This window comes from Amblyraja radiata, chromosome 31 (genome assembly GCF_010909765.2).
Source record: "Amblyraja radiata isolate CabotCenter1 chromosome 31, sAmbRad1.1.pri, whole genome shotgun sequence".
In the NCBI taxonomy this organism is placed as follows: Eukaryota; Metazoa; Chordata; class Chondrichthyes; order Rajiformes; family Rajidae; genus Amblyraja; species Amblyraja radiata.
The window spans coordinates 9,901,562-9,923,249 of record NC_045986.1 but is presented as its reverse complement, the minus strand read 5'-3'; the positions used below and the strand labels follow the sequence as shown (position 1 = coordinate 9,923,249).

The 21,688-nt window shown below is 44.0% G+C and overlaps 2 protein-coding genes across 3 annotated transcripts in view; one reads left to right on the top strand and one right to left on the bottom strand.

The window, feature by feature from the left end:
* Positions 1-1,021: 1,021 nt before the first annotated feature.
* On the bottom strand, positions 1,022-20,580 carry dffa (DNA fragmentation factor subunit alpha). Of its 2 annotated transcripts, none has more exons than XM_033048571.1 (6): positions 20,371-20,580; positions 12,119-12,280; positions 10,038-10,171; positions 8,607-8,769; positions 6,916-7,055; positions 1,022-4,104 (listed from the first exon to the last, which is right to left on the bottom strand). In XM_033048571.1, exons 1-6 carry the CDS (start codon positions 20,540-20,542, stop codon positions 3,937-3,939), a joined length of 939 nt encoding a protein of 312 aa, XP_032904462.1. In that variant the 5' UTR covers positions 20,543-20,580; the 3' UTR covers positions 1,022-3,936. The 2 variants fall into 2 exon arrangements, with proteins under 2 accessions (XP_032904462.1, XP_032904463.1); XM_033048572.1 differs by having other exon boundaries at positions 8,616-8,769.
* A 192-nt stretch (positions 20,581-20,772) lies between these two features.
* The window catches only part of pex14 (peroxisomal biogenesis factor 14), a 266,863-nt gene continuing 265,947 nt past the window's right edge, over positions 20,773-21,688 (top strand). The window contains exon 1 of the mRNA XM_033048496.1: positions 20,773-21,197. Coding sequence (XP_032904387.1) covers positions 21,165-21,197 — 33 coding nt within the window. The 5' untranslated portion in view covers positions 20,773-21,164. The remainder of the gene's footprint in view (positions 21,198-21,688) is intronic.

The following is a 21,688-nucleotide window of genomic DNA, read 5'->3' as shown; positions in this document are numbered from 1 at the left end:
AGTTACTCCAGCACCTTATGTCAGTTATTGCCAAGCCCCGTAACAACATTGACGTATAGAGGAATCTCGGGGCGCAAGTCCATAGCTCCCTGACAGTAGCAACACAAAGAGATAGAGTGTAATAAAGGGGAAAAGAAATGGCAGATGGAGTTTAATCTGAGAAATGGGAGTGTTGTACTTTGGGAGGTTGAATGCAGGAGAAAAGTATACACTTAAGGCATGACCCTTGAGAGCATCGATGTACAGATAGATCTAGCAGAGACAGTGTGGGCCAAAGATCCTGTTCTTGTGCTGTACTGTTTCATCTAAAATTGGGGAAAACAAAGAAATCAAAAGGATAAAAATGTATATATTTTTTACAGTGGCACAGTGGTAGAGTTGCTGCCTTACAGCGCCAGGGAGCCTGGTTCGATCTTGACTACGGGTGCTATCTGTACGGAGTTTGCATGTTCTCCCTGTGACCTGCGTGGGTTTTCTCCGGGTGCTCCGGTTTCCCACCACACTCCAAAGACGTGCAGGTTTACAGGTTAATTGGCTTCGGTAAAATTGTAAATTTGCCCTAGTGTGTGCGCAGGATAGTGTTCGTGTGCGGGGATCGCTGGTTGGCGCGGCCCCTGTGGGCTGAAGAGCCTGTTTCTGCGTTGTATCTCTAAACTAAACCAAACTGGCGTATGTTACACGTGGTCACTGCTGGCGATCAGAAAGGAATCCATTCACCATCGATAATATAACCACCATCCATCCCTTTGTCCCCACAACAGGGAACCAAGCGCAGCGGGAATATGTCTTTCTTACGGAAACCGCCTGCTAAATCTCTTAGGCACAGACTTTCTTTCAAACTTTTCATCTGTTAATTTAATTTTGTTAAAATGTCAAAACACTGTAAGAACCCTTCATTGCTTTAAATTTAATGCATTAGCTAGTAATTATACATAACACATGCACTTTTGTAATTATAGTTAGTGCTTCGCTTTCTGAAGGCACATTAATATTTCCAAAGAAATTCACAACATGGAGAACATTTTCAGAACTGTAGTTTATTTTTTATTTTACTCATTCCATTCTGCAAAAAGCTATTAAAAATAATTTTGCTACTGTTTATTAAGCAGCCTTAATTCACAAGCAATTACACGAGGCTTGGTCTTTGAAAGCAGTGGCTAATGTGGACCTGCAGCTTAATCAGAACCTTGTTGAAAACACCGTCCAACATTAACAGATTTAAGTGGAATAAAAAACAACCCTTGATTATAGATAATTGCAGTATTCCCTCTTGGCAATCTCTGCTGTTAACCCATTAGGTTCTGATGAATTTTAAAGAGCACTAGACAAACTGCTATTTGGAAATGGGTGTGTTTAGGAAAAGTGTACTTCCAGGAGAACATACAAATTTGAGTGTACTTCCAGATTGCTCCGATTAGTATGGATATCAGAGGTTATGGGAAGAAGGCAGGAGAATGCGGTGAGGAGGGAGAGATAGATCAGCCAAGATTGAATGGTGGAGTGACTTGATGGGCCGAATGGCCTAATTCTACTCCTATCACTTATGACCTTTCATAATTGTCAGGTTGCAGTACGGATCGCGGCCATGTCGACCAGAATCTGAGCAATCCAGGTGCTTCCATTCCACCACCTCGTCAAGTACTTTATCCATCCTCCTTATGAAAGCAGTGTGGAATCTGGCTCCACATTCTCCTTTTGGGAGCACAGCAGATTCTAACTTTCACCAAATAAATTCTTCCACATGTCACTTCATCCATTCAACTTCCATCTATGCCCTCTGGTCTTTGACCCTTCAGCCAGTAGGAACACTTTATCTACATCATTTTAAATACCTCTATTATTTTCCCCCTCCTGCCTTAGGAAGAATAGCCCCACCTTCTTTCAGGGTTATATTCTCTCAACATTGTACCCATAAAACGTATCCCCTCTGGCTACATGCCAGCACTGGCTGACATCACAACACCTTGTCCTCTAGGTCATGAAGCTCAACCCGCTCTAGAGAACCCAGGTATGCCAGCTCCCTGCACAGCAGTCCCGTCCTCCCTCCCCTTTCCTTCCTACCCTGCAATTTATTCTCTCACAAACTGCTTACCCACCATAGCGGGGGACTGAGTGTGGCGATTAACCTACCAGCGCCCCTTTGGGACGTGGGAGGAGACGGAAGCACCCAGAGGAAACTCGGACAGTCAAGGAGTGACGGTGAAAACTCTGGAGATGCAATGGAGAACCACTATGCTGCCCTGATGAAATCAAGAAACAAGTTCTGCAAAGGAGGAAGACAATCGCATTGAACAGGTTGCTGGAGGGAACAGAATTTGTGCTATGATTTGGTGGTTAAAGGTATTGAGGAGTCCAATAGCTCCCCCTAATGTCAGGGTTTCATTTTGTTGCTAAGCTGGGGTTGACAAAAATGCTGGAGAAACTCAGCGGGTGAGGCAGATGCTGCCTCACCCGCTGAGTTTCTCCAGCATCTTTGTCAACCTTCGATTTTTCCAGCATCTGCAGTTCCTTCTTAAACAACTTGTTGCTAAGCTGGGTTGATTCAGTCAAAAGGAAAATAATATTTGTCTTTTACAAATAATATGTCCTTGAGTGTAATCTGGTTCATCTGTAAAATATATAAATAGATATAGATGGATGGGAGCATTGGAGAAAGAAAGAGCACAGAGAAGCAGAACACAGCAGTTTCTGATGTACTGAAATAAAAGAGCACATTGGGGAGGATGGGGGATAGAAAAAAAACCAGCAGATCAGACAGCATTCTTGGAAACTGATCAAATTAACAGGTGACTCCCTTTATATCAGAAATAGCCAGTTCTGCCACAAAAAGGCAAGATCATTATTTGAAACTGCTGAATTCAATATGAGGTCCCAAGGGCTGCACCGTGCCAGGCAGAAGCTGAGATTCTGTGCCCTGGGAGAATTAAAATGACGGGCAACTCAGGGCCATCCATGCCCATTACATTTAAATGTCCTGCCAAGGAGTGACAGATTCAGTGTTTGGTTTCTCCACTGGCTAGGACATATCTCTAGCGAGCAGTGAAAACATAACACTAAATAGTGAGAACTGCAGATAACACAGTTAGTGGGCAAGTTGGGTCGAAGGGCCTGTTTTCACACTGTCATTCTTTGACCTGGAAGGACGCGGGCGAGGCCACATTTGGAGTATAGCGATCATTTTGGCCAGTCTGCTACAGGAAGGATGTTGATCAGATGGGGAAAAGTGCAGAGATGTACGAGGATGTTGCCAGGACCCGAGGGCCTGAGCTATAGGGAGAGGTTGGGCAGGCTAGGGCTATATCCCTTGGAGTGCAAGAGACCGACGGTCAGCTGGGTGACCTGTATCTTTCAATCAATCTATAAAGCAAATAGAAACTTTAACTGCAGTGTGTAAATGATTTGCTGAGCTATCATCTTCTGCTTACACAATTTTTGCTTAAGCTTTTCCACACTTTTCCATATATCGGAAAGTAATACAAGATGGTGAAAGAGAGGTTGAGAGCCTTGAAGGATCTTATAAAAGCAAGATGGAAGGGGGGATTGAAAACAATCCAGTTACCACCATCTAAACAAAAACCTACCAATTTGTTCTGTTAATTCACACATTCAGGCACCAACCCAGAGAAATTAGTAGTAGAATCACTGGTTTAATTAGTAGACTAAGGCACAAACTGTTTATAAAATAAAGGTCAACACAATGAGGAGATAAGGGACATCTGATTGATTATGCAGAGAATAATCTACAAAAAATATAGCTTATATTTCCAATGATCACAATTACCATACAGACATTTACATGATAGGTTGATTTTCTATTCAAGAAATCTTCAAGAATGGCAAAGAAAGATGAATGAAAGTCAGCATTTCCTGGCAAAGAGGAAATAATTTTAAATTGCTGGATTGAGATGTACTCTTGGCTGCGTGTTACACAAGGCTTCACATCTTTCTTTTCCTTGAAGAAAGGTTCTCCAACTGCTCAACACTGCCTGCCATTCCCGAGCGCTTGTCCAATTCCCTCTTACAGGCTTGTTGCAACTTCTTAGCTTCTTGAGTGGAACAATTCAAATCCGTTGCCAAATTCCCTTCCTTACTTGCAAAAACCATCTGAAGAAGATATCATAATGAATGAATTAACCAATAAACAACATGTGCATTCATTTAGAAATCTCAATGATGCAGTTAAATTAATAAAGCTTGATCATAGTCATAGTCATACAGGTCGTTCGGCCCAACTTCTTACACCGGCCAACATGTCCCAGCTACATTCGTCCCACCTGTCCGCATTCGGCTCGTATCACTTCAAACCTATTCTATTCATCTATAAGTGTAAGTGGATCTATATGATCTGTAAGTGGAAGCTAGTGACGACATTAAAGTTGCTACCAAGCTTCTTATCTTGGAGATTATATGATAAATGGAAGAAAGGCAACATTTAATCACCATGTCATGCGGAGCTTGATTAGCAATTCTGAATTCTTTAGCCTGAACATTTGCTAAACCAAGACCTAGTGTTCTCTCTCTTATCATATCTGTAAGCACGGTACAGTAATACTGGCTTAATCAGGGAATTATATACCTGTACAGCACACTCTACAGTCATGCCACATGAAAAATGTATTGACCATTCACTGATCAAATAGAATGTAAAACAGAGTTTTGCTGGACCCTGTCATTCGATCAAACCAACACTCTACCAAAGAAAGACACAAACTGCAGGAGTAACTCAGCGGGACAGGCAGCATCTCTGGATAGAAAGAATGGGCGACCTGTTGGGTCGAGACCCTCCTTCAGACTGAGAGTCAGGGGATAGAGAGGCAACAAAATAGAGAGTACAGAGGAGATTTACTAGAATGTTGCCTGGGTTTCAGCAACTAAGTAACAGAGAAAGGTTGAACAAGTTAGGGCTTTATTCTTTGGAGCGCAGAAGGTTAAGGGGGGACTTGATAGAGGTTTTTAAAATGATGAGAGGGATAGACAGAGTTGACGTGGAAAAGCTTTTCCCACTGAGAGTAGGGAAGATTCAAACAAGGGGACATGACTTGAGAATTAAGGGACTGAAGTTTAGGGGTAACATGAGGGGGAACTTCTTTACTCAGAGAGTGGTAGCTGTGTGGAATGAGCTTCCAGTGAAGGTGGTGGAGGCAGGTTCGTTTTTATCATTTAAAAATAAATTGGATAGTTATATGGATGGGAAAGGAATGGAGGGTTATGGTCTGAGCGCAGGTATATGGGACTAGGGGAGATTATGTGTTCGGCACGGACTAGAAGGGTCGAGATGGCCTGTTTCCGTGCTGTAATTGTTATATGTTATATGGAGATAAGGAAGGGCAAGGTATGTAAACGAGACATCAAAGGAGATGGTAATCATGGAAAATGTAGAATAGATTGTTAGCTAGAAGGTGACAATAAAGCATACAGAGGTAAAAATTTAATCAGAGGGACTGGTTAGAGAACTAGGAAGGGGGGGGGTGGAGAGAGAGGGAAAGCAAGGGTTACTTTAAGTTAAAGTCAATATTCATATTGCTGGGGTGTAAGATGCCAATGTGAAATATGAGATGCTGTTCCTCCAATTTACGCTGGACATCACTCTGACAACGGAGGAGGTCCAGGACGAGAAAGGTCTGCATGGGAATGGGAGGGGGAGTTAAAGTGTTTAGTAACCGGAAGATCAGGTAGGTTTAGGTGTTGTTCAGCGAAACGATAGCCGAGCCTGCGCTTGGTCTCGCCGATATATACGAGTCTACCCTATCAAACTCAATGATAATGCCAACTGGTCAAAACAGCCGTCCAACTTATACTCCCATAACTCCAGCTTTTCCACACAAAATGAAAATGCCAAAGTGTTGTTAATCAGCCTCGATGACTAGAATAAATCTGTTGTTGACTGAAATGAATAACCTGCCATTTCCAACAACTGTATTTCATGTAAAAGCACTGAAAATCTTATAAAAACACATCAAACATCGCAGTGAGGCTTGAGACATAAATTTAATGGACCATGTGCATTTAAATAAACCAGTGACATACCTGCCAACTAGTCCGATTTTATTGAATTTTTATCCGATTTTTCACTTAAAAAAGTGTGAAAAACTGGAACAGTACAATTTTGAAATGAAGGGGAAAAAGACGGCCAATCAACCGCCGTCTCTAAGGGGGTTGCGTCCAATCACCGACCAGCTTCCCATAAAATTTCCGTCCAATCAGCCGCGTCTCCAAGGGCATTGTGTCCAATCACATAATGCGCTGGTCACTCGGCAGCCAATCTGACGCTGTCTCCGAGGGGCATTGCAGCCAATCACCGACCAGCTTCCCTTACTGAAGCAGAAGATGGCTGTCCCCAACACTTTGTCTCTGCTGTTTGCACACAGTGCTAGGCAAAGAGACATTTCAGGTGTAGGTGCGTGTGTGTAGAGGAGGGGGAGGGGAGGAGGGAGACCTTCCTTCCTTCCTTCCATCCAGCCCCTTAATGTTTCCCCAGGCCATGGGGAACGTTGCTACCAAATGACTTTCAATGATAAACTTCTGGACAATGCAAGAAAGCAGCAATACATATAATACACAATAAACCGTATTATAAATACACAATAAATAAGTTCTGCATTCTTGTACTCTTACATGGGTATGACCACACACAAATACAATTTCAGCAAAATGGCACCGCGTAAAAATAATGATTTCCTCAGCAAAATACAGATTTTCAGGTACGAGAATACTGAAATGCTCTGACAAAACTTGGCAGCTCTGAATATATCGCGATATCGGCAAACTACAAAAAAAATCCCTTAAAATCTAGGAGCTAAGGCGGGCTCCTGGACCCCACCCGTAATGGGCGAGGACTCCGTCAACCCGCGCACTCAGAGTAAGGTTTTTCATTTTCAAATGTTGGCAGGTATGTAGTGAGCGAAATTATTGTACCTGTAGTTCGTTGATTGATAAAGCAAGCTCTGGTGAAAATTTAGGTTTCAGGACTTCAATTACATGTTGACTCAGCTGATCAGTGTGAGCGGCCCCGGCGCTTACACTATCAACTTCAGTTTTCTGGGCCTGCGTTGGATCTAGAAAAAAAGGTAGCATTCACGTTTCAATAAGTGCCACAATACCTGCAGGTTTGTAAGTGAATTGGCTATTGTAAATTGCCCCTAGTGTGTAGGACATAGAACTAGTATACAGGTGATCGATGGTTGGCGTGGACTCGGTGGGCTGTTTTCATGCTGTAAATTACAATTAAACTAAACTACAACAAATTGGTTACAAGGAAAGATAGTTCATTTTTTGAAAGTACTACTCAACCGTCCACTCAACACGAGATTCAGAACTGAAATAGCTTGCATTTTAAGCCTGTATCCCAAAGCAGAAATAGGTATCAAGCTAAACAGAATATCTTAGCTTTACCATAAATTATATTCAGACCAATCACCTACACTAGGTTGGACAGCTAACTTGGAGAGAACTTGAGGGAAGGAATTTAATTTGGTTGCTAAAGCCAAAACAAATCAATTATTTGAAACGTTTTTGGCTGCATTTGATGCTTCGGCCTGCTTTGAGGATTACAGTAAACAGTGCATTTGGTGCCACGCACTCTTCCCGCTATTTACTTCTACTCTGCTATTTTTCCTGGGACAATACTTAACCCAGCAGCAAGCTGTCCTAAATATTCAACAATACCAACATCTTATGCTGAATGAGTTTAGAGATACAGCATGGAAACAGACCCTTCGGCCCACCATGCTGACCATCCATCACACATTCACACTAACTCCATGTTATCCCACTTTCGTATCAACTCCCTACACATTATGGGCAACTGAACAGGGGGCAATTACCTACAAACCTATATATCTTTGAGATGTGTGAGGAAACTGGAGCACCCGGAGGAAAATCACGCGGTCACCGGGATAACATGCAAACTCCACACACGACAGCACTCAGATTGAGGATTGAACATGGGCCGCTGTTGCTGTGAGCCGTTTTGCATTTTAATTCTCAAATGTAGAAAAAAAAAATCTGTAGCAGTTTTATGGCAAGAAAGTTAAACAATTCTTATTTTGTTTAAGACACAGTCTGAAGAAGAGTTTCAACCCGAAACTTCACTATTCCTTTCCCCTAGACAGGCTGCCTGTCCTGCTGAGTTACTTCAGCTATTTGTGTCTGTCTTCTTATTTTGTTTAATAAAGTTTAAATAATTAATACATTGATGCAAATGTTAAATCAGTTAAGAATGAATATCTAAAAATATAATTTAATTCAAACAATGGGCATCTAATCTTACTCAAAGCAAAAATGTGGAGTAAGAAGAAAACTTTATGAATAAAAATAACAGAAGAAACATCAGAATTTAGGTAGGCAGAGGGTGGTGAATCTGTGGAATTATTTGCCACAGAAGGCTGTCAGTGCCAAGGCAGAGATAGATAGATTTTTGATTAGTACAGGTGTCAGAGGTTATGGAGATAAGGCGGGAGAATGGGGTTAGGAGGGAGAGATAGATCAGCCATGATTGCATGGCGGAGTAGACATGATGGGCCGAATGGCCTAATTCTACTCCTATCACTTATGACCATATGACCTTAAAAAAAGTCTGTTAAATATTAGTCACAGATCAGACTAACCATGCTTACAAACGTTCCCAAACAGCTGGAGTGCTTCCAATGCTTGGTGACGTTCCTCTCTGGCATCAAGAGCACATTGTATGGAGTCCTGTAATTTTTCAGCGTGTTTTTCAGTCACCTTCAATTCCTTTGCCAGATCCGCAGGTTTCACATCTATCAGTGTCTAGTGTACAATGAAAAGATACGATGAAAGCTACTGATTTTCTACGCAACCTACTTAAAATTCATGACTCCAGGCCAAAGCAATTAGAAACTAGAACCGCACTGAGATCAAGTTCTGTCCCAATTATCAGCACCAAATCCAACATAATCATCCTTAACTGCAAAAACTGGGTCATGAAACTGAAGCTGCTCTCCAAGAACTGAGCTTCAATGGCAGGATTCCTTTCCCCTTCAGAGAGTTAATCACTAGAATGGACCACAAGATCAGTGATGAAAGATTTCCTAGAGACTTTCGGCAAATTAACTTAGCTGTAGAAGGTTCTAAGTATATACGGATAACGAGGTCAGTGACTCGTCAGCTAATAAAGTTCCAGATACATTTCTTTACTGAGGGGAAAAACAACACTCAACTTCTTTAAACAGTTTTGCTTCATATAAAGGGCCTCTCTGGGCATTGTTTAAAGGCAGGTGGATTGCTAATGGAAATAAATTACACTATGGCACACACTGCCTGGATGGATATATTTAATTTCCTCACTGGATCCCAGCATTCTGGATATTATATTTCTTGAAGGTAGAAAACCTCTTGGGCTGAGGGGCCTGTTCCTGTACTGTTCTATGTTCAATTATCCCTTTCACATAACATACTCCTTCCAGGCAGTAAAACTTACAAGGAAAAAAATTACATGTTAGAATGTGGGGTTGCCCAGAGTTGGGGAATCCGGAACCAGAGGACATAGGTTTAAGCTGAGGTGGGGGGGGGGGGGGGGGGGGAAGATTGTATGGAACGAGCTGTCGGAGGAGGTAGTTGAGGCAGGTACTATCGCAATGTTTAAGAAACATTTTGACACGTACATGGATAGGGTGGGTTTAGAGGGATGTGGGTCAAAAGCAGGCAGGTGGGACTAGTGTAGATGGGACATGATGGTCGGCATGGACAGGTTGGGCCGAACGGCCTGTTTCTACGCTGTTTGACTCTAACCCTTCCCATATTGCATGTCATTTCTAGCTTTTAGACAATTCGCAGTAGGCTTCCAGATATTGACCACGTCTAGTTGATTTTGATCAGAATGAAACCATCTTCAAAATATCCAATCCCTTTGATTACTGTAATTAAGTCTCTAAAAATAATTTTAAAATGTTAGCTTCTATACATGCTTAACTAAGACAACTGTACCTGACATAATTGTGGCAAACGCAAAGAAACCAATCAAAAGAGTTAAAAAACATTTTATGCCAAAATAAATTTACTAATCTTTTACCTCTTACCTGCAAGTTACCATCGGACATTATAAAAATATGGGCAAAGTTATTTTCGAGTTGATTGGCAAGAGTTTTCCAATTACTGGAACTCTGTGCGGAATCCACACAGTCTAACCATTTACTCGAGCCAGACGTAATTTCTGCGGGCAAAGAACAGAATGATTACTGACAGATTGTGTTAACATTCAAAATGGGAGGCAATCTAACATGCACACAGTGGTGTAGAACAGGCCAAAGCCAAAATGATGTTGGTACCTGTGAAGAAGTTCCAAACAATCCATAGACACAATATGGATTGGAATGTAAAATGGCCTTTGGCTAGCTATATTTTTCCAGTTCATCAGCTTTTCTGTTATGCCTAGCTGATTCGTACGTAAATTTTATCCCAAGCTTTTTCTAATAGCTGGAATTGCACAAAGAAGTGAGTGTGGTCTGCCCCAGTCCCTCAATGATATGAGTGTGCTCTGTCCCTGCTCGAATCCAGGTCAGTGTGGAGTTTGCACATTCTCGCCGAGATTGCATGGATCAATCCTTACGTCCCAAGGATGCGTGGGTTGTGCATTGTAAATTAACCCTATGAGTGGTGGGAGTTGATGAGAATGAAAATATGAAAAGGATTAATGTAAGATTATTGTAAATTGCTCGATGGCATGGATTTGGTCGGCCAAAAGTCTATATCCATGCTGCGTCTCCCCATGGCCTATAACTACAAAAAGGTGAAACCTGTCGTGTGAACAAGGAACCCTGGAACTCAATGTGCATTTTAGTGAAGCTAATCATGGAAATCAACCTACTAGTGGAAATTTGCAGGCCAGGATCAATCTCTGCACGCATGTCCTGAGTTTGAATCTATGGAGTTCCAGTCTGACTTGAGGGATTCATGCAAAATACCAGGCTGACGTTTCAGTGTGGCCTCGAAGGAGAGCTGCATAGATGGACAAGTTGTATTGTCGGTGAATTATTTAACATGGTCAGATTGCACGGAAGCATTTTGAAGAGATGCAGTTATGATCTGGCAAATATTTATCCCTCATTCCACAAAACAATTACTCAGATTACTTAATTGGTTATTTGTTTGGTTTGACTTTATTTTATGATTGTCACATGTACCGTGGTACAGTGAAAAGCTTTGGTTGGTCCGCTATCCAGTCAAAGATGACTGTACATGAAAACAATCAATCTAGTCGTCCACAGTACACAGATATATGATAAAGGATACATTTAGTTTAGTGCAAAGATATAACATTGATGTCTGATAAAACCTGATTAAAGATAGTTCACAGGCCTCCAAAGAGGTAGATGGGAGGTCAGGACTGCACTCCAGCTGATGAGAGGACCGTTCAGCTGCTTGATAACATCAGTTTGTTTGTGAGTACATTTTCTACTTTGTTCACTGAAGCATCATAGCAGGAACTGTAAAGTATTATAAACTGCTTGGCATATCCTAAAAGTGACACAGACTGTGCCTTTAAAAAAAAAAGCAGTCTTTCTAATAGCCCTGTCCCACGGTACGAGTTCATTCCAAGAGCTCTCCCGAGTTTGCCCTGATTAGAACTAGGAGCTTTACGGTATTGGCCACTCGTCGGTACTCGGAGCTCTCGTGGACATTTCTCAACATGTTGAAAAATCTTCACGAGTCTTCCAGTGCTTACCTGCCATTAGCGAGTCTTCCCGAATACCCGCCGTTAGCGTTACGAGCCGTTAAGTGACGTCCCCGAGCTCCGACGTACCCACTACGTTCATTCTCCGTGCTTACCACGAGTTTGATTATTTTTAACCTCGGGAGAGCTCTTGGAATGAACTCGTACCGTGGGACAGGGTTTTTACCCTTCTTCACCACAACTCGCTGAATGACATGCACATTAATAATTTTGGATGCACTTTACACGTCATTCCATCTAAAACCTGGACCTTAAGTCTTATAACATTCAATTCTGTGTACTGAACAATTCAAAGAACCATTGAAATGAATAGACAGAACTGACCATTTGCAGGCCCTTTCAGATTCACTATGAGTATATCATAATTTTTATCAATATAATTCTGTGCGCTGATACACTATATAATCAATCTAAAGAGCAACTTACTGACATCTGGAACCCATTTTTCACCAGCTCCAAGGATCATGAACTTTGTGTCTTTTGGCATGTGGGCAAAATATTTCTCATCATCAATAATGGTTCCATCTTCTTCCAGCACAACTGTATAGGGTTTCTGTGCAGCTTTGGCCAAATTTAATGTTTTTGATCCTAAACATTGAACAAATGTCAAAATGAATTACAGATATCACACTGAAGCATTCAGAATAAGTAATTACATAGAAAATAGGTGCAGGAGTAGGTCATTCGGCCCTTCGAGCCTGTACCGCCATTCAATATGATCATGGCTGATCATCCAACTCAGTACCCTGTACCTGCCTTCTCTCCATACCCCCTGATCCCTTTAGCCACAAGGGCCACATCTAACTCCCTCTTAAATATAGCCAATGAACTGGCCTCAACTACCTTCGGTGGCAGAGAATTCCACAGATTCACCACTCTGTGTAAAAAATGTTTTTCTCATCTCGGTCCTAAAAGACTTCCCCCTTATCCTTAAACTGTGACCCCTTGTTCTGGACTTCCCCAATATCGGGAATAATCTTCCTGCATCGAGCCTGTCCAACCCCTTAAGAATTTTGTAAGTTTCTATAAGATCCCCCCTCAATCTTCTAAATTCTAGCGAGTACAAACCGAGTAAATGTATTTAATGTATTTTCATAGGCTTTGCTAGAAATGCCTTGTGTACTCCATGAGAAAATATGTTTTAATAATCTGTTAACATGGCAGTTTCATGATACTCCTTTTCCAAGGATAGTACCAATTCCAAGATTTTTTTCATTCTAAATTAATCTGCATAAATACGAAATTTGATATATCTATATATTAAAAAGCAATTTCATTACACAATTAAGTGGTTACCACTGTCAATCTCATTCTGGAAAAATAAAGCATCAGCAACAATATTACTTTACTAGTCTTTATGCCCCAAATAATGGGACCTCTGATAAAACTCTTATGTACCTTTATATTTTATTCATTGTTGAGTCTACTGTAGGGATAAGAATGACCTGCATGCCAGACTTGAAAAGGACTGGAGATTTCTCTCCTGAAGAAAATCAGTGAACCTGATAGTCTTTAAATTGCAAGTTCATGCCCCCCAGCTTAATACATCAAAAACCTTGGAAATCACCATAGACTTCAGACGCAAACAAAACCCCAAACCCCCGGTCCATGTCAACTCCCATCCCATAACCTCCACAAACTCATTCAAGTTTCTGGGCAGCTATATCTGCAATAATCTAAAATGGCACATCAACGCAGACCACATCATTAAGAAAGGACAACAACGCCTATACTTCCTCAGACAGCTCAAAAGGTTCTGAGTCCACAAACACCTCCTGGTCCGTTTCTATCAATCCATTATCGAAAGCATCATCACCTCCTCAATCAGTCTGGTACGGAAACACTGACAGTCACTCACTGCACAGAATACAGCGCATTGTCTCCAAGGCCTCCAGGACCATCAACTCCCACTTCCCCTCAATCCATTCCATTTACCTCCAACGTACCTCAAAACGGGCAATAAAGATAATCTCGGACCCCTCCCATCCAGCAAACCACCTTTTCCAGTCTCTCCCTTCAGGGAGGCGCCTCAGGTCACTTGCCACAAAATCCATCCGTTTTAAAAACAGCTTCTTTCCCTAAGCAATAAGAACACTCAATTCCCTCGAATAACAGACAACACTAAGGACTCTTGATGTATATAGTGTCTTGTCTATGGTCTTTGTCTGTTCTTTTGCACTATGTTCTGTTGGTGAGATTTGTGATGTGGTACGGATGCACTTTATTACTATGATCTGTGTTGTTATATGTGTTAATGTGACTAAAGCAGTGTACCATCATGTACCGAACCCAAATACCACCAACCCTGGTTGCGTGGCAAATAAAGATTCTATCTATCTATCTACCTTTATCTGTTGTTCTTTTATAATTTTAGATTTGTTTACTTAAATTTAAATTTCCTGGCTGCCACATTAGGATTTCAGAACAAGTCTCATTTGTCTATTCCCTTACTCTGGTTACATAAACCAAATGCTTAAGAAGGAACTGCAGATGCTGGAAAATCGAAGGTAGACAAAAGTGCTGGAGAAACTCAGCGGGTGAGGCAGCATCTATGGAGCGAAGGAAATAGGCAATGTTTTGGCCCATTTAGCACTTTTGTCTATAAACCAAATGCTACCTCTTTACAAAACTATGGTGAGGTAACATGTGGAGTATTCCATTTAATTACTTTCACTGCTCTTTTGGAAAGATCAGCAAGGCCTAAAGAAAGAGAGAAGCGATTCGCCAGACTTTGCGGGGATTGAAGAATATCAGCTGTATTCTTATGTTTAAATTGGGTAAACAGAGAAAATCATTGGTAGACGGATCAAGGTGGATGCACTGATTTAAAATTTTGACCAAGAGGTAAGAGATGCAAGGATGCAGAGAGTGGATGGTCTCTGTATTTCACTGCCTATGGAGGTGGTGGAAACAATCAATCAAGGCTTAAAAAAATTAATTGGATAGGCACCTTTGAAATTAATTTGTTGGGATTCATGTAGAGAAATTAAGTTCAAGTGAGTTTATTGTCATGTGTCCCTGTATAGGACAATGAAATTCTTGCTTTGCTTAAGTACACAGAACATAGTAGGCATTTACTACAAAACAGATAAGTGTGTCCATATACCATGATATAAATATATACACACATGAATAAATAAACTGATAAAGTGCAAATAACAGAAACTGGTTATTAATATTCAGAGTTTTGTCCGAGCCAGGTTTAATAGCCTGATGGCTGTGGGGAAGTAGCTATTCCTGAACCTGGTTGTTGCAGTCTTCAGGCTCCTGTACCTTCTACCTGAAGGTAGCAGGGAGATGAGTGTGTGGCCAGGATGGTGTGGGTCTTTGATGATACTGCCAGCCTTTTTGAGGCAGCGACTGCGATAAATCCCCTCGATGGAAGGAAGGTCAGAGCCGATGATGGACTGGGCAGTGTTCACAACTTTTTGTATGGGAGTTGGGAATTAAATGGGAGTTGTCAAAGAATCAATAGGCTCCTTTACCTTTGATAAAGGCTGTGGAGGCCAAGTCAATGGATATTTTAATGGCAGAGATACATTGATTCTTGATTAGTATGGGTCTCAGGGGTAATGGGGAGAAGGCAGGAGAATGGGGTTAAGGGGGAAGAGATAGATCAGCCATGATTGAATGGCGGAGAAGACTTGATGGGCCAAATAGCTGAATTCTGTTCCTAAGGTCCCAGAAAAACAGAAAATCCAGAACGGATCTGGAATAGAGGGTGCCGGAAAACCTATATAACTGGTGTTCAACCTGTATATGTATGAGTGCATGTATTTGTATCTGAACTAACAGAGGTCATGCGATAATTAAACAAATTAAATGAATATGTGTGTAGGGAGGAACTGCAGATGCTGGTTTAAACCTGGAGGAACTCAGTGGGTCAGGCAGCGTCTCTGGAGAAAAGGAATACGTGAAGCTATCCAGCTTGATATGTCGGTCTTCGAAATATAAACCTTTAGAGATGTGTAAACACCATTCTCTGTAAATCCATGTTCCCGGCATACACTGGCCTTATCCCTGAAATCTATCGCCACTACATTGACGTCTGCATCGGGGCTACCTCCTGCACCCATGCAGAACTCACGGAAGTTAATAAACTTTACTACCAATTTCCATCCTACACTCAAATTCACTTGGACCATCTCCGACATCTCCCTACCATTTCTTGATTTTACCGTCTCGATCACAGGAGATAGACTATCGACTGACATCTATTATAAACCTACTGACTACCACAGGTATCAAAACTACATTTCTTCCCACCCTGCCTCCTGCAGACTATCCACTACTCCGTCTATGCTGCATCTGTGCCCTAGATGAGGTGTTCCATACCAGGACATCTAAGATGTCCTCATTCTTTAGGGAATGGGGGTTTCCCTCTTCCATCAGAGATGAGGCCCTCACTAGGGTCTCCTCTATCTACCACAGCTCCACTCTTGCTCCCCCTTCCCAGTCACAACATGGACAGGGTCCACCAAGTCCTCACCTTTCACCCCATCAGCCGTCGCATAGAGCACATAATCTGCCACCTCCAATGGGATCCCACCACTAGCCACATCTTCCCATCTCCACCCCTTTCCGCAGAAACCGTTCCCTCCACAACTCGCTGGTTAACTATTCCCATCCAAACCACCCCCACCCTAGGTACTTTATCCTGCAGCTGCAGGAGATGCAACACCTGTCCCTATACCTCCTCCCTCGACTCCATCCAAGGACTTCCAACAGTCTTTTCAGGCGAGGCAGATGTTCACTTGCATCTCTTCCAACCTCTTCTACTGTATCCACTGTTCCAGGTGTGGACTCCTATATATTGGCGAGACCTGCGCAGGCTTGGTGATCGTTTCGCTGAACAACTTTGCTCAGTCCGCCTAAACTAACCTGATCTCTCGGTTGCCAAACACTTTAAATCCCCCTCCCATTCTCACACTACCCCTTCTGTCCTGGGCCTCCTCCATTGTCAAAGTGAGGCCGAGCACAAATTGGAGGCACAGCACCTCATATTTCTCTTGGTAGACAAAAATGCTGGAGGTACTCAGCAGGTGAGACAGCATCTATGGAGAGAAGGAATAGGCGATGTTTCGGGTGGAGACCCTTCTTCAGGGGGGGGGGGGGGGGGGAAGAGGAAGAAAGGAAGATGCGGAGACAGTAGGCTTGTGGGAGAGCTGGGAAGGGGAAGGAGGCAGAAAGCAAGGACTATCTGAAATTAGAGACGTCAATGTTCCCAAGCGAAATATGAGGTGCTGTTCCCCCAATTTGTGCTGGGCCTCACTCTGGCAATGGAGGAGGCCCAGGACAGAAAGGTCAGATTCGGAATGGAAGGGGGAATTGAAGTACTGAGCCATCGGGACATCAGATTGGTTAGTGTGAACTGAATGGAGGTGTTGGGCAAAGCGATCGTCGAGCCTACACATGGTCTCATCGATGTAGAGAAGTTGATACCTGGAACAGCTGATTGAATTGAATTGAATTGAATACCTTTATCGTCATTCAGACCTTACGGTCTGAACGAAATTTCGTGCCTGCAGTCATACATACAATCATACAATAATAAACAACACTAAACACAAATTAACATCCACCACAGTGTATCCTCCAAACACCTCCTCACTGTGGTGGAGGCAAAAATCTTAGGGCTGCAGTCTCTTCCCTCCTCTTCTCCCTCTGCGCTGAGGCGATTCCCCACCGGGCGATGGCACAAACAGTCCCGCGGCTCATCGAACCCCGCAAACGGGCCGGCTCAAACACCGCGGCCCGGGGTGGTCGAAGCTGCCGCCCTCCAGTCCAGCGGACGCAGCCGCTGGCCCGCGGCTGAACCCCGGACTCAGGTCACTGCCGCCAGAACGCCATCCTAGCCACCGGAGCACCATTCCAGCCCCGAGCCAGATCGCCCTCACGTGAGTGCCGTTCCTCCCTCGAGCTGGGCCGCTCCGACGGGAGTAGATATGGTTGCAGTAGATATGGTTGGAGGAGGTGCAGGTGAACCTCTGCCTCACCTGGAAAGACTGCTTGGGTCCTTGGATGGAGTCAAGGGGGGAGGTAAAGCGACAAGTGTAGCTAGGTTGCAAGAAAGGTACCCGGGTTTGGGTGGGAAGGGACCAGGGAGTTACGGAGGGAACGGTCTCTGCGGAAAGCAGAGAGGGGAGGAGATGGGAAGATGTGGCCAGTGGTAGGATCCTATTAGAGGTGGCTAAAATGTCAGAGGATTATATGTTGTATGTGACGGCTGATGTGGTGGAAGGTGAGGACAAGGGGGACTCTGTCCTTGTTACGAGTAGGGGGATGGGGAGTAAGAGCGGAACTACGAGATATAGAGGAGACCCTGACGAGAGCCTCATCTATAATAGGAGAAGACAATAGACAATAGTTGCAGTAGGCCATTCGGCCCTTCGAGCCAGCATAGCCATTCAATGTGAGCATGGCTGATCATCCCCGATCAGTACCCCGTTCCTGCCTTCTCCTCATATTCCCTGACTCCATTATCTTTAAGAGCCCTCTCTAGCTCCCTCGTGAAAGTATCCAGACAACCGGCCTCCACCACCCTTTCTTCATTGCCTGCTGTACCTGCATGCTTACTTTCATAGACTGATAAACAAGAACCCCCAGATCCCGTTGTACTTCCCCTTTTCCCAACTTGACTTGGATAGTAATCTGCATCCCTGTTTTTGATACCCAAGTGGATAACCTCACATTTATCCACATTAAACTGCATCTGCCATGCATCTGCCCACTCACCCAACCTGTCCATGTCACCCTGCATTCTCATAGCATCCTCCTCACAGTTCACACTGCCACCCAGCTTTGTGTCATCTGCAAATTTGCTAATCTTACTTTGAATCCCTTCATCCAAATCATTGATGTATATTGTAAATAGCTGCGGTCCCAGCACCGAGCACTAGTCACTGCCTGCCATTCGGAAAGGGACCCGTTAATCCCTACTCTTTGTTTCCTGTCTGCCAACCAAATTTCTATCCATGTCAGCACTCTACCCCCAATACCATGTGCCCTAATTTTGCCCACTAATATCCTATGTGGGACCTTGTCAAATGCTTTCTGAAAGTTCAGGTACACTACATTCACTAGCTCTCCCTTGCCCATTTTCCTAGTTACATCCTCAAAAATTCCAGAAGATTAGTCAAGCATGATTTCCCCTTCGTAAATCCATGCTGACTCGGACCGACCCTGTTACTGCTATGCAAATGTGCGGCTATTTCATCTTCTATAAGAAGGGAACCTCCGTTCGCTAAAAAATGAGGACATCCCATTTCACTTGCTCAACTTACACCCCAGCAGTATGAAACGTTTGATTTCTCTAACTTGAAGTAACCCTTGGTTTTACTTCTCTCTCCATCTCTCGCCCTTCCCAGTTCTCCGACCAGTCCTCGTTTACATTTAATGTTTGCTTTGTTGTTATCTTCTGCCAACTAACAACGATCTATAGGGGGGTTGCACGTAAGGTCTCTGGGTCATAGGGCTTGACGCACGGAGCTGTTCAATCCATTTGGAGGACATCCGTAACTTCCGGTATATGTTATTAATGCAAGAAACACGTACTTTCCTACCTGTTAAAAACTGCCAAAATGTTGAATTTTTGCTCTGAAAAATATTGTGGAAGTCGGGGTAAGTGTGAGAGACATGTACCTAACTTTAGAATTCCAAAAGTGAAGCGAAATTAAGGTAAAGAGAAGCGAGAGCTGAAGGGACAACAGCAGCTAAAGTGCTTGATAAACATTGGCTGTGCAGATATCGGAATTGAAAATATTGGGAATTATCGCGTTTGCTCACTGCATTTCATCAAGTAAGGCATTATTTGTGTTTTTTCTTGGTTCCTTTGGTATCTAAAAAGGTCAAAGGTCAAAGGTTATTTATTGGTCACATACACCTAGGTGTAGTGAAATGCTTCTTGCCAATGCAGCACATAAAGAAAGAATACAGACATAACATTAATAAGAGATTTAAACATAAAAAGTCTCAGAAGTGATAAATCTGGGTGTAAATTTTTCTTCAGATGCATTTTTATTTTGTATGTAAAAACCCACTTGAGAACCATGGGCGATTTAAAAAATTCACAGCCAGATTTATCACTTTTGAAACTTTTTAGATGCCAAAGGAATCAAGAAAAAAACACAAATAATACCTTACTGTTGATGAAATGCAGTGAGCAAACGGCCAAGCACACTGGCTGTTATTGTTCTTTCAGCTCTCGCTTCTATCTACCGTAATTTCTCCTCATTTCTGAAATTCTGAAGTAGGCTAAATGTCTCACACGCTTATCCCGATTTCCATAATTATTTACAGCACAAAAATTGACATTTTCGGCGGGTTTTAACGGGCCCGCTACGCTGGAAACAATGGTAAGTGCCTACCTGAAGTTCATCGCGTGTACTCCACTTGGCGTAGCGTAGCAACAGTACGGGTCATGGGTCGTGACCCGACTGCCGTGAAACCTCCCTATTCCACATTTCCCTTGAACTCCATCCCCTTTGGTGTCTCGTTCTCACACCTTACATCCTTATCTCTGTATCGTTCTCTTCCCTGACTCAGTCTGAAGAAGGGTCTGGACCAGAAACGTCACCCATTCCTTCTCTCCAGATGCTGCCAGTCCCGCTGAGTTACTCCAGCATTTGGTGTTTGTTTACCCGCTATGCGGAAGGCGCGGTGGAGGCCTCAGTCCCTACCTGTGTCCCTCAGTTCCCTCAGCGACGCTGCGACCACACCGAAGGTCTCCTTGCGGCTGGAGCCGATAACCTTACACGGGCGGCTGCCCATCATGGGGAAAGGCTGAACACCGATATCGTCAGACTTATCCTTCAGCCAACTGCTGACCCTCTTCTCCGTCATCGCCGCCATTGCTGCTGCAGCTTCCGCGAGTGTTGGCGCGCATGCGCCCTGCCGGCGCAATAATCTGCGCCGGCACCGTGCAGATACGCATGCGCCCTGCCCGGCGTCGTAGTCATGGCGGCTGGAGGTGCGCATGCGCCCCGCCCGGCACAATCATTGCCGGCACCAACACGGTTGCAGATACGCATGCGCAATGCCGGCGCCGCCCTAGATGACGCGCATGCGCCTTGCCCAGCACAGCCGTCAAGGCGGCTGCAGCTGCGCATGCGCCCCTTTCCGTCCCTTCTCACCGCCGCCAAAGTCATTGAGAGTCAACAAAACTGCTGGAGCAACTCGCAACGGCGATCATATTGATCAATCATCCACACAGGGAGGTGACTGGAAGAACATTGTGCACAAAGCAGTGCGAGACTACAACTCCCACAATGCTCCACTGGCTCAGTTCCTGAATTACAATCTTCCTTCAATTCGAAGAACAAAATCTCGATCAGATCCCCGCGCACTCGCGCTACAGTCGTGCAGGAGCGGTTTCATTAAATGAAAGATTTACTTCAATCGGCGAGCGAGGTGGGTGATCGATTGGCCGCGCTTTGAGCGGGAAAGGAGCGCTCGATTGGTCGAGTCAGTGAAGATGGTGGCGCCGGAGCAGGGAGAGCAGCGGCAGGTGAGGCTGTCCTCATTCCTTCCCTCTCTCCCTCCACTCCCCTCCACCGTCCTTACTCACCCTCACTCCCCCCCCCCCCAACTCTCCTTACTCCCCCCCCCCACCCCCTCCCCCATCACCCCTCCCCTCACCCCATCCCCACCCCTCACCCCATCCTCTCCCACTCCCTCCTCCCTCCCCTCTCCCCTATCTCCCCCCCTCCCCGATTTCTGCCGCTCATCTTCATACCTCCCCCTCCAACATCTGTTCCCCGTCCTGCACCCTCTCCCACTTCTGGTTTCTACTCTCCCTCTCACCCACCTCTGCCGGGTTTTTGCCCATCATCCTCCTCCTCCTTCCCCTCTCCCCTCCCCGCCTGGTTTCTGGCTTGATGATGGAGTCAGAGGTAGTGGTTTAGAAACATAGAAACATAGGTGCAGGAATAGGCCATTCGGCCCTTCGAGTTTTAGGTTTATTATTGTCACTTCTACAAAGCTAAGGTGAAAATACTT

Coding starts and splice junctions, on each gene's coding strand:
- dffa (XM_033048571.1), bottom strand. CDS start 20,542: ATGGCGGCGATGACGGAGAAGAGGGTCAGCAGTTGGCTGAAGGATAAG. Junction 12,281..20,370: donor GAGGGAACTGAGGGACACAG/GTAGGGACTGAG, acceptor TTCAATGTTTAG/GATCAAAAACATTAAATTTG. Junction 8,770..10,037: donor TGTCCGATGGTAACTTGCAG/GTAAGAGGTAAA, acceptor ATTGTACACTAG/ACACTGATAGATGTGAAACC.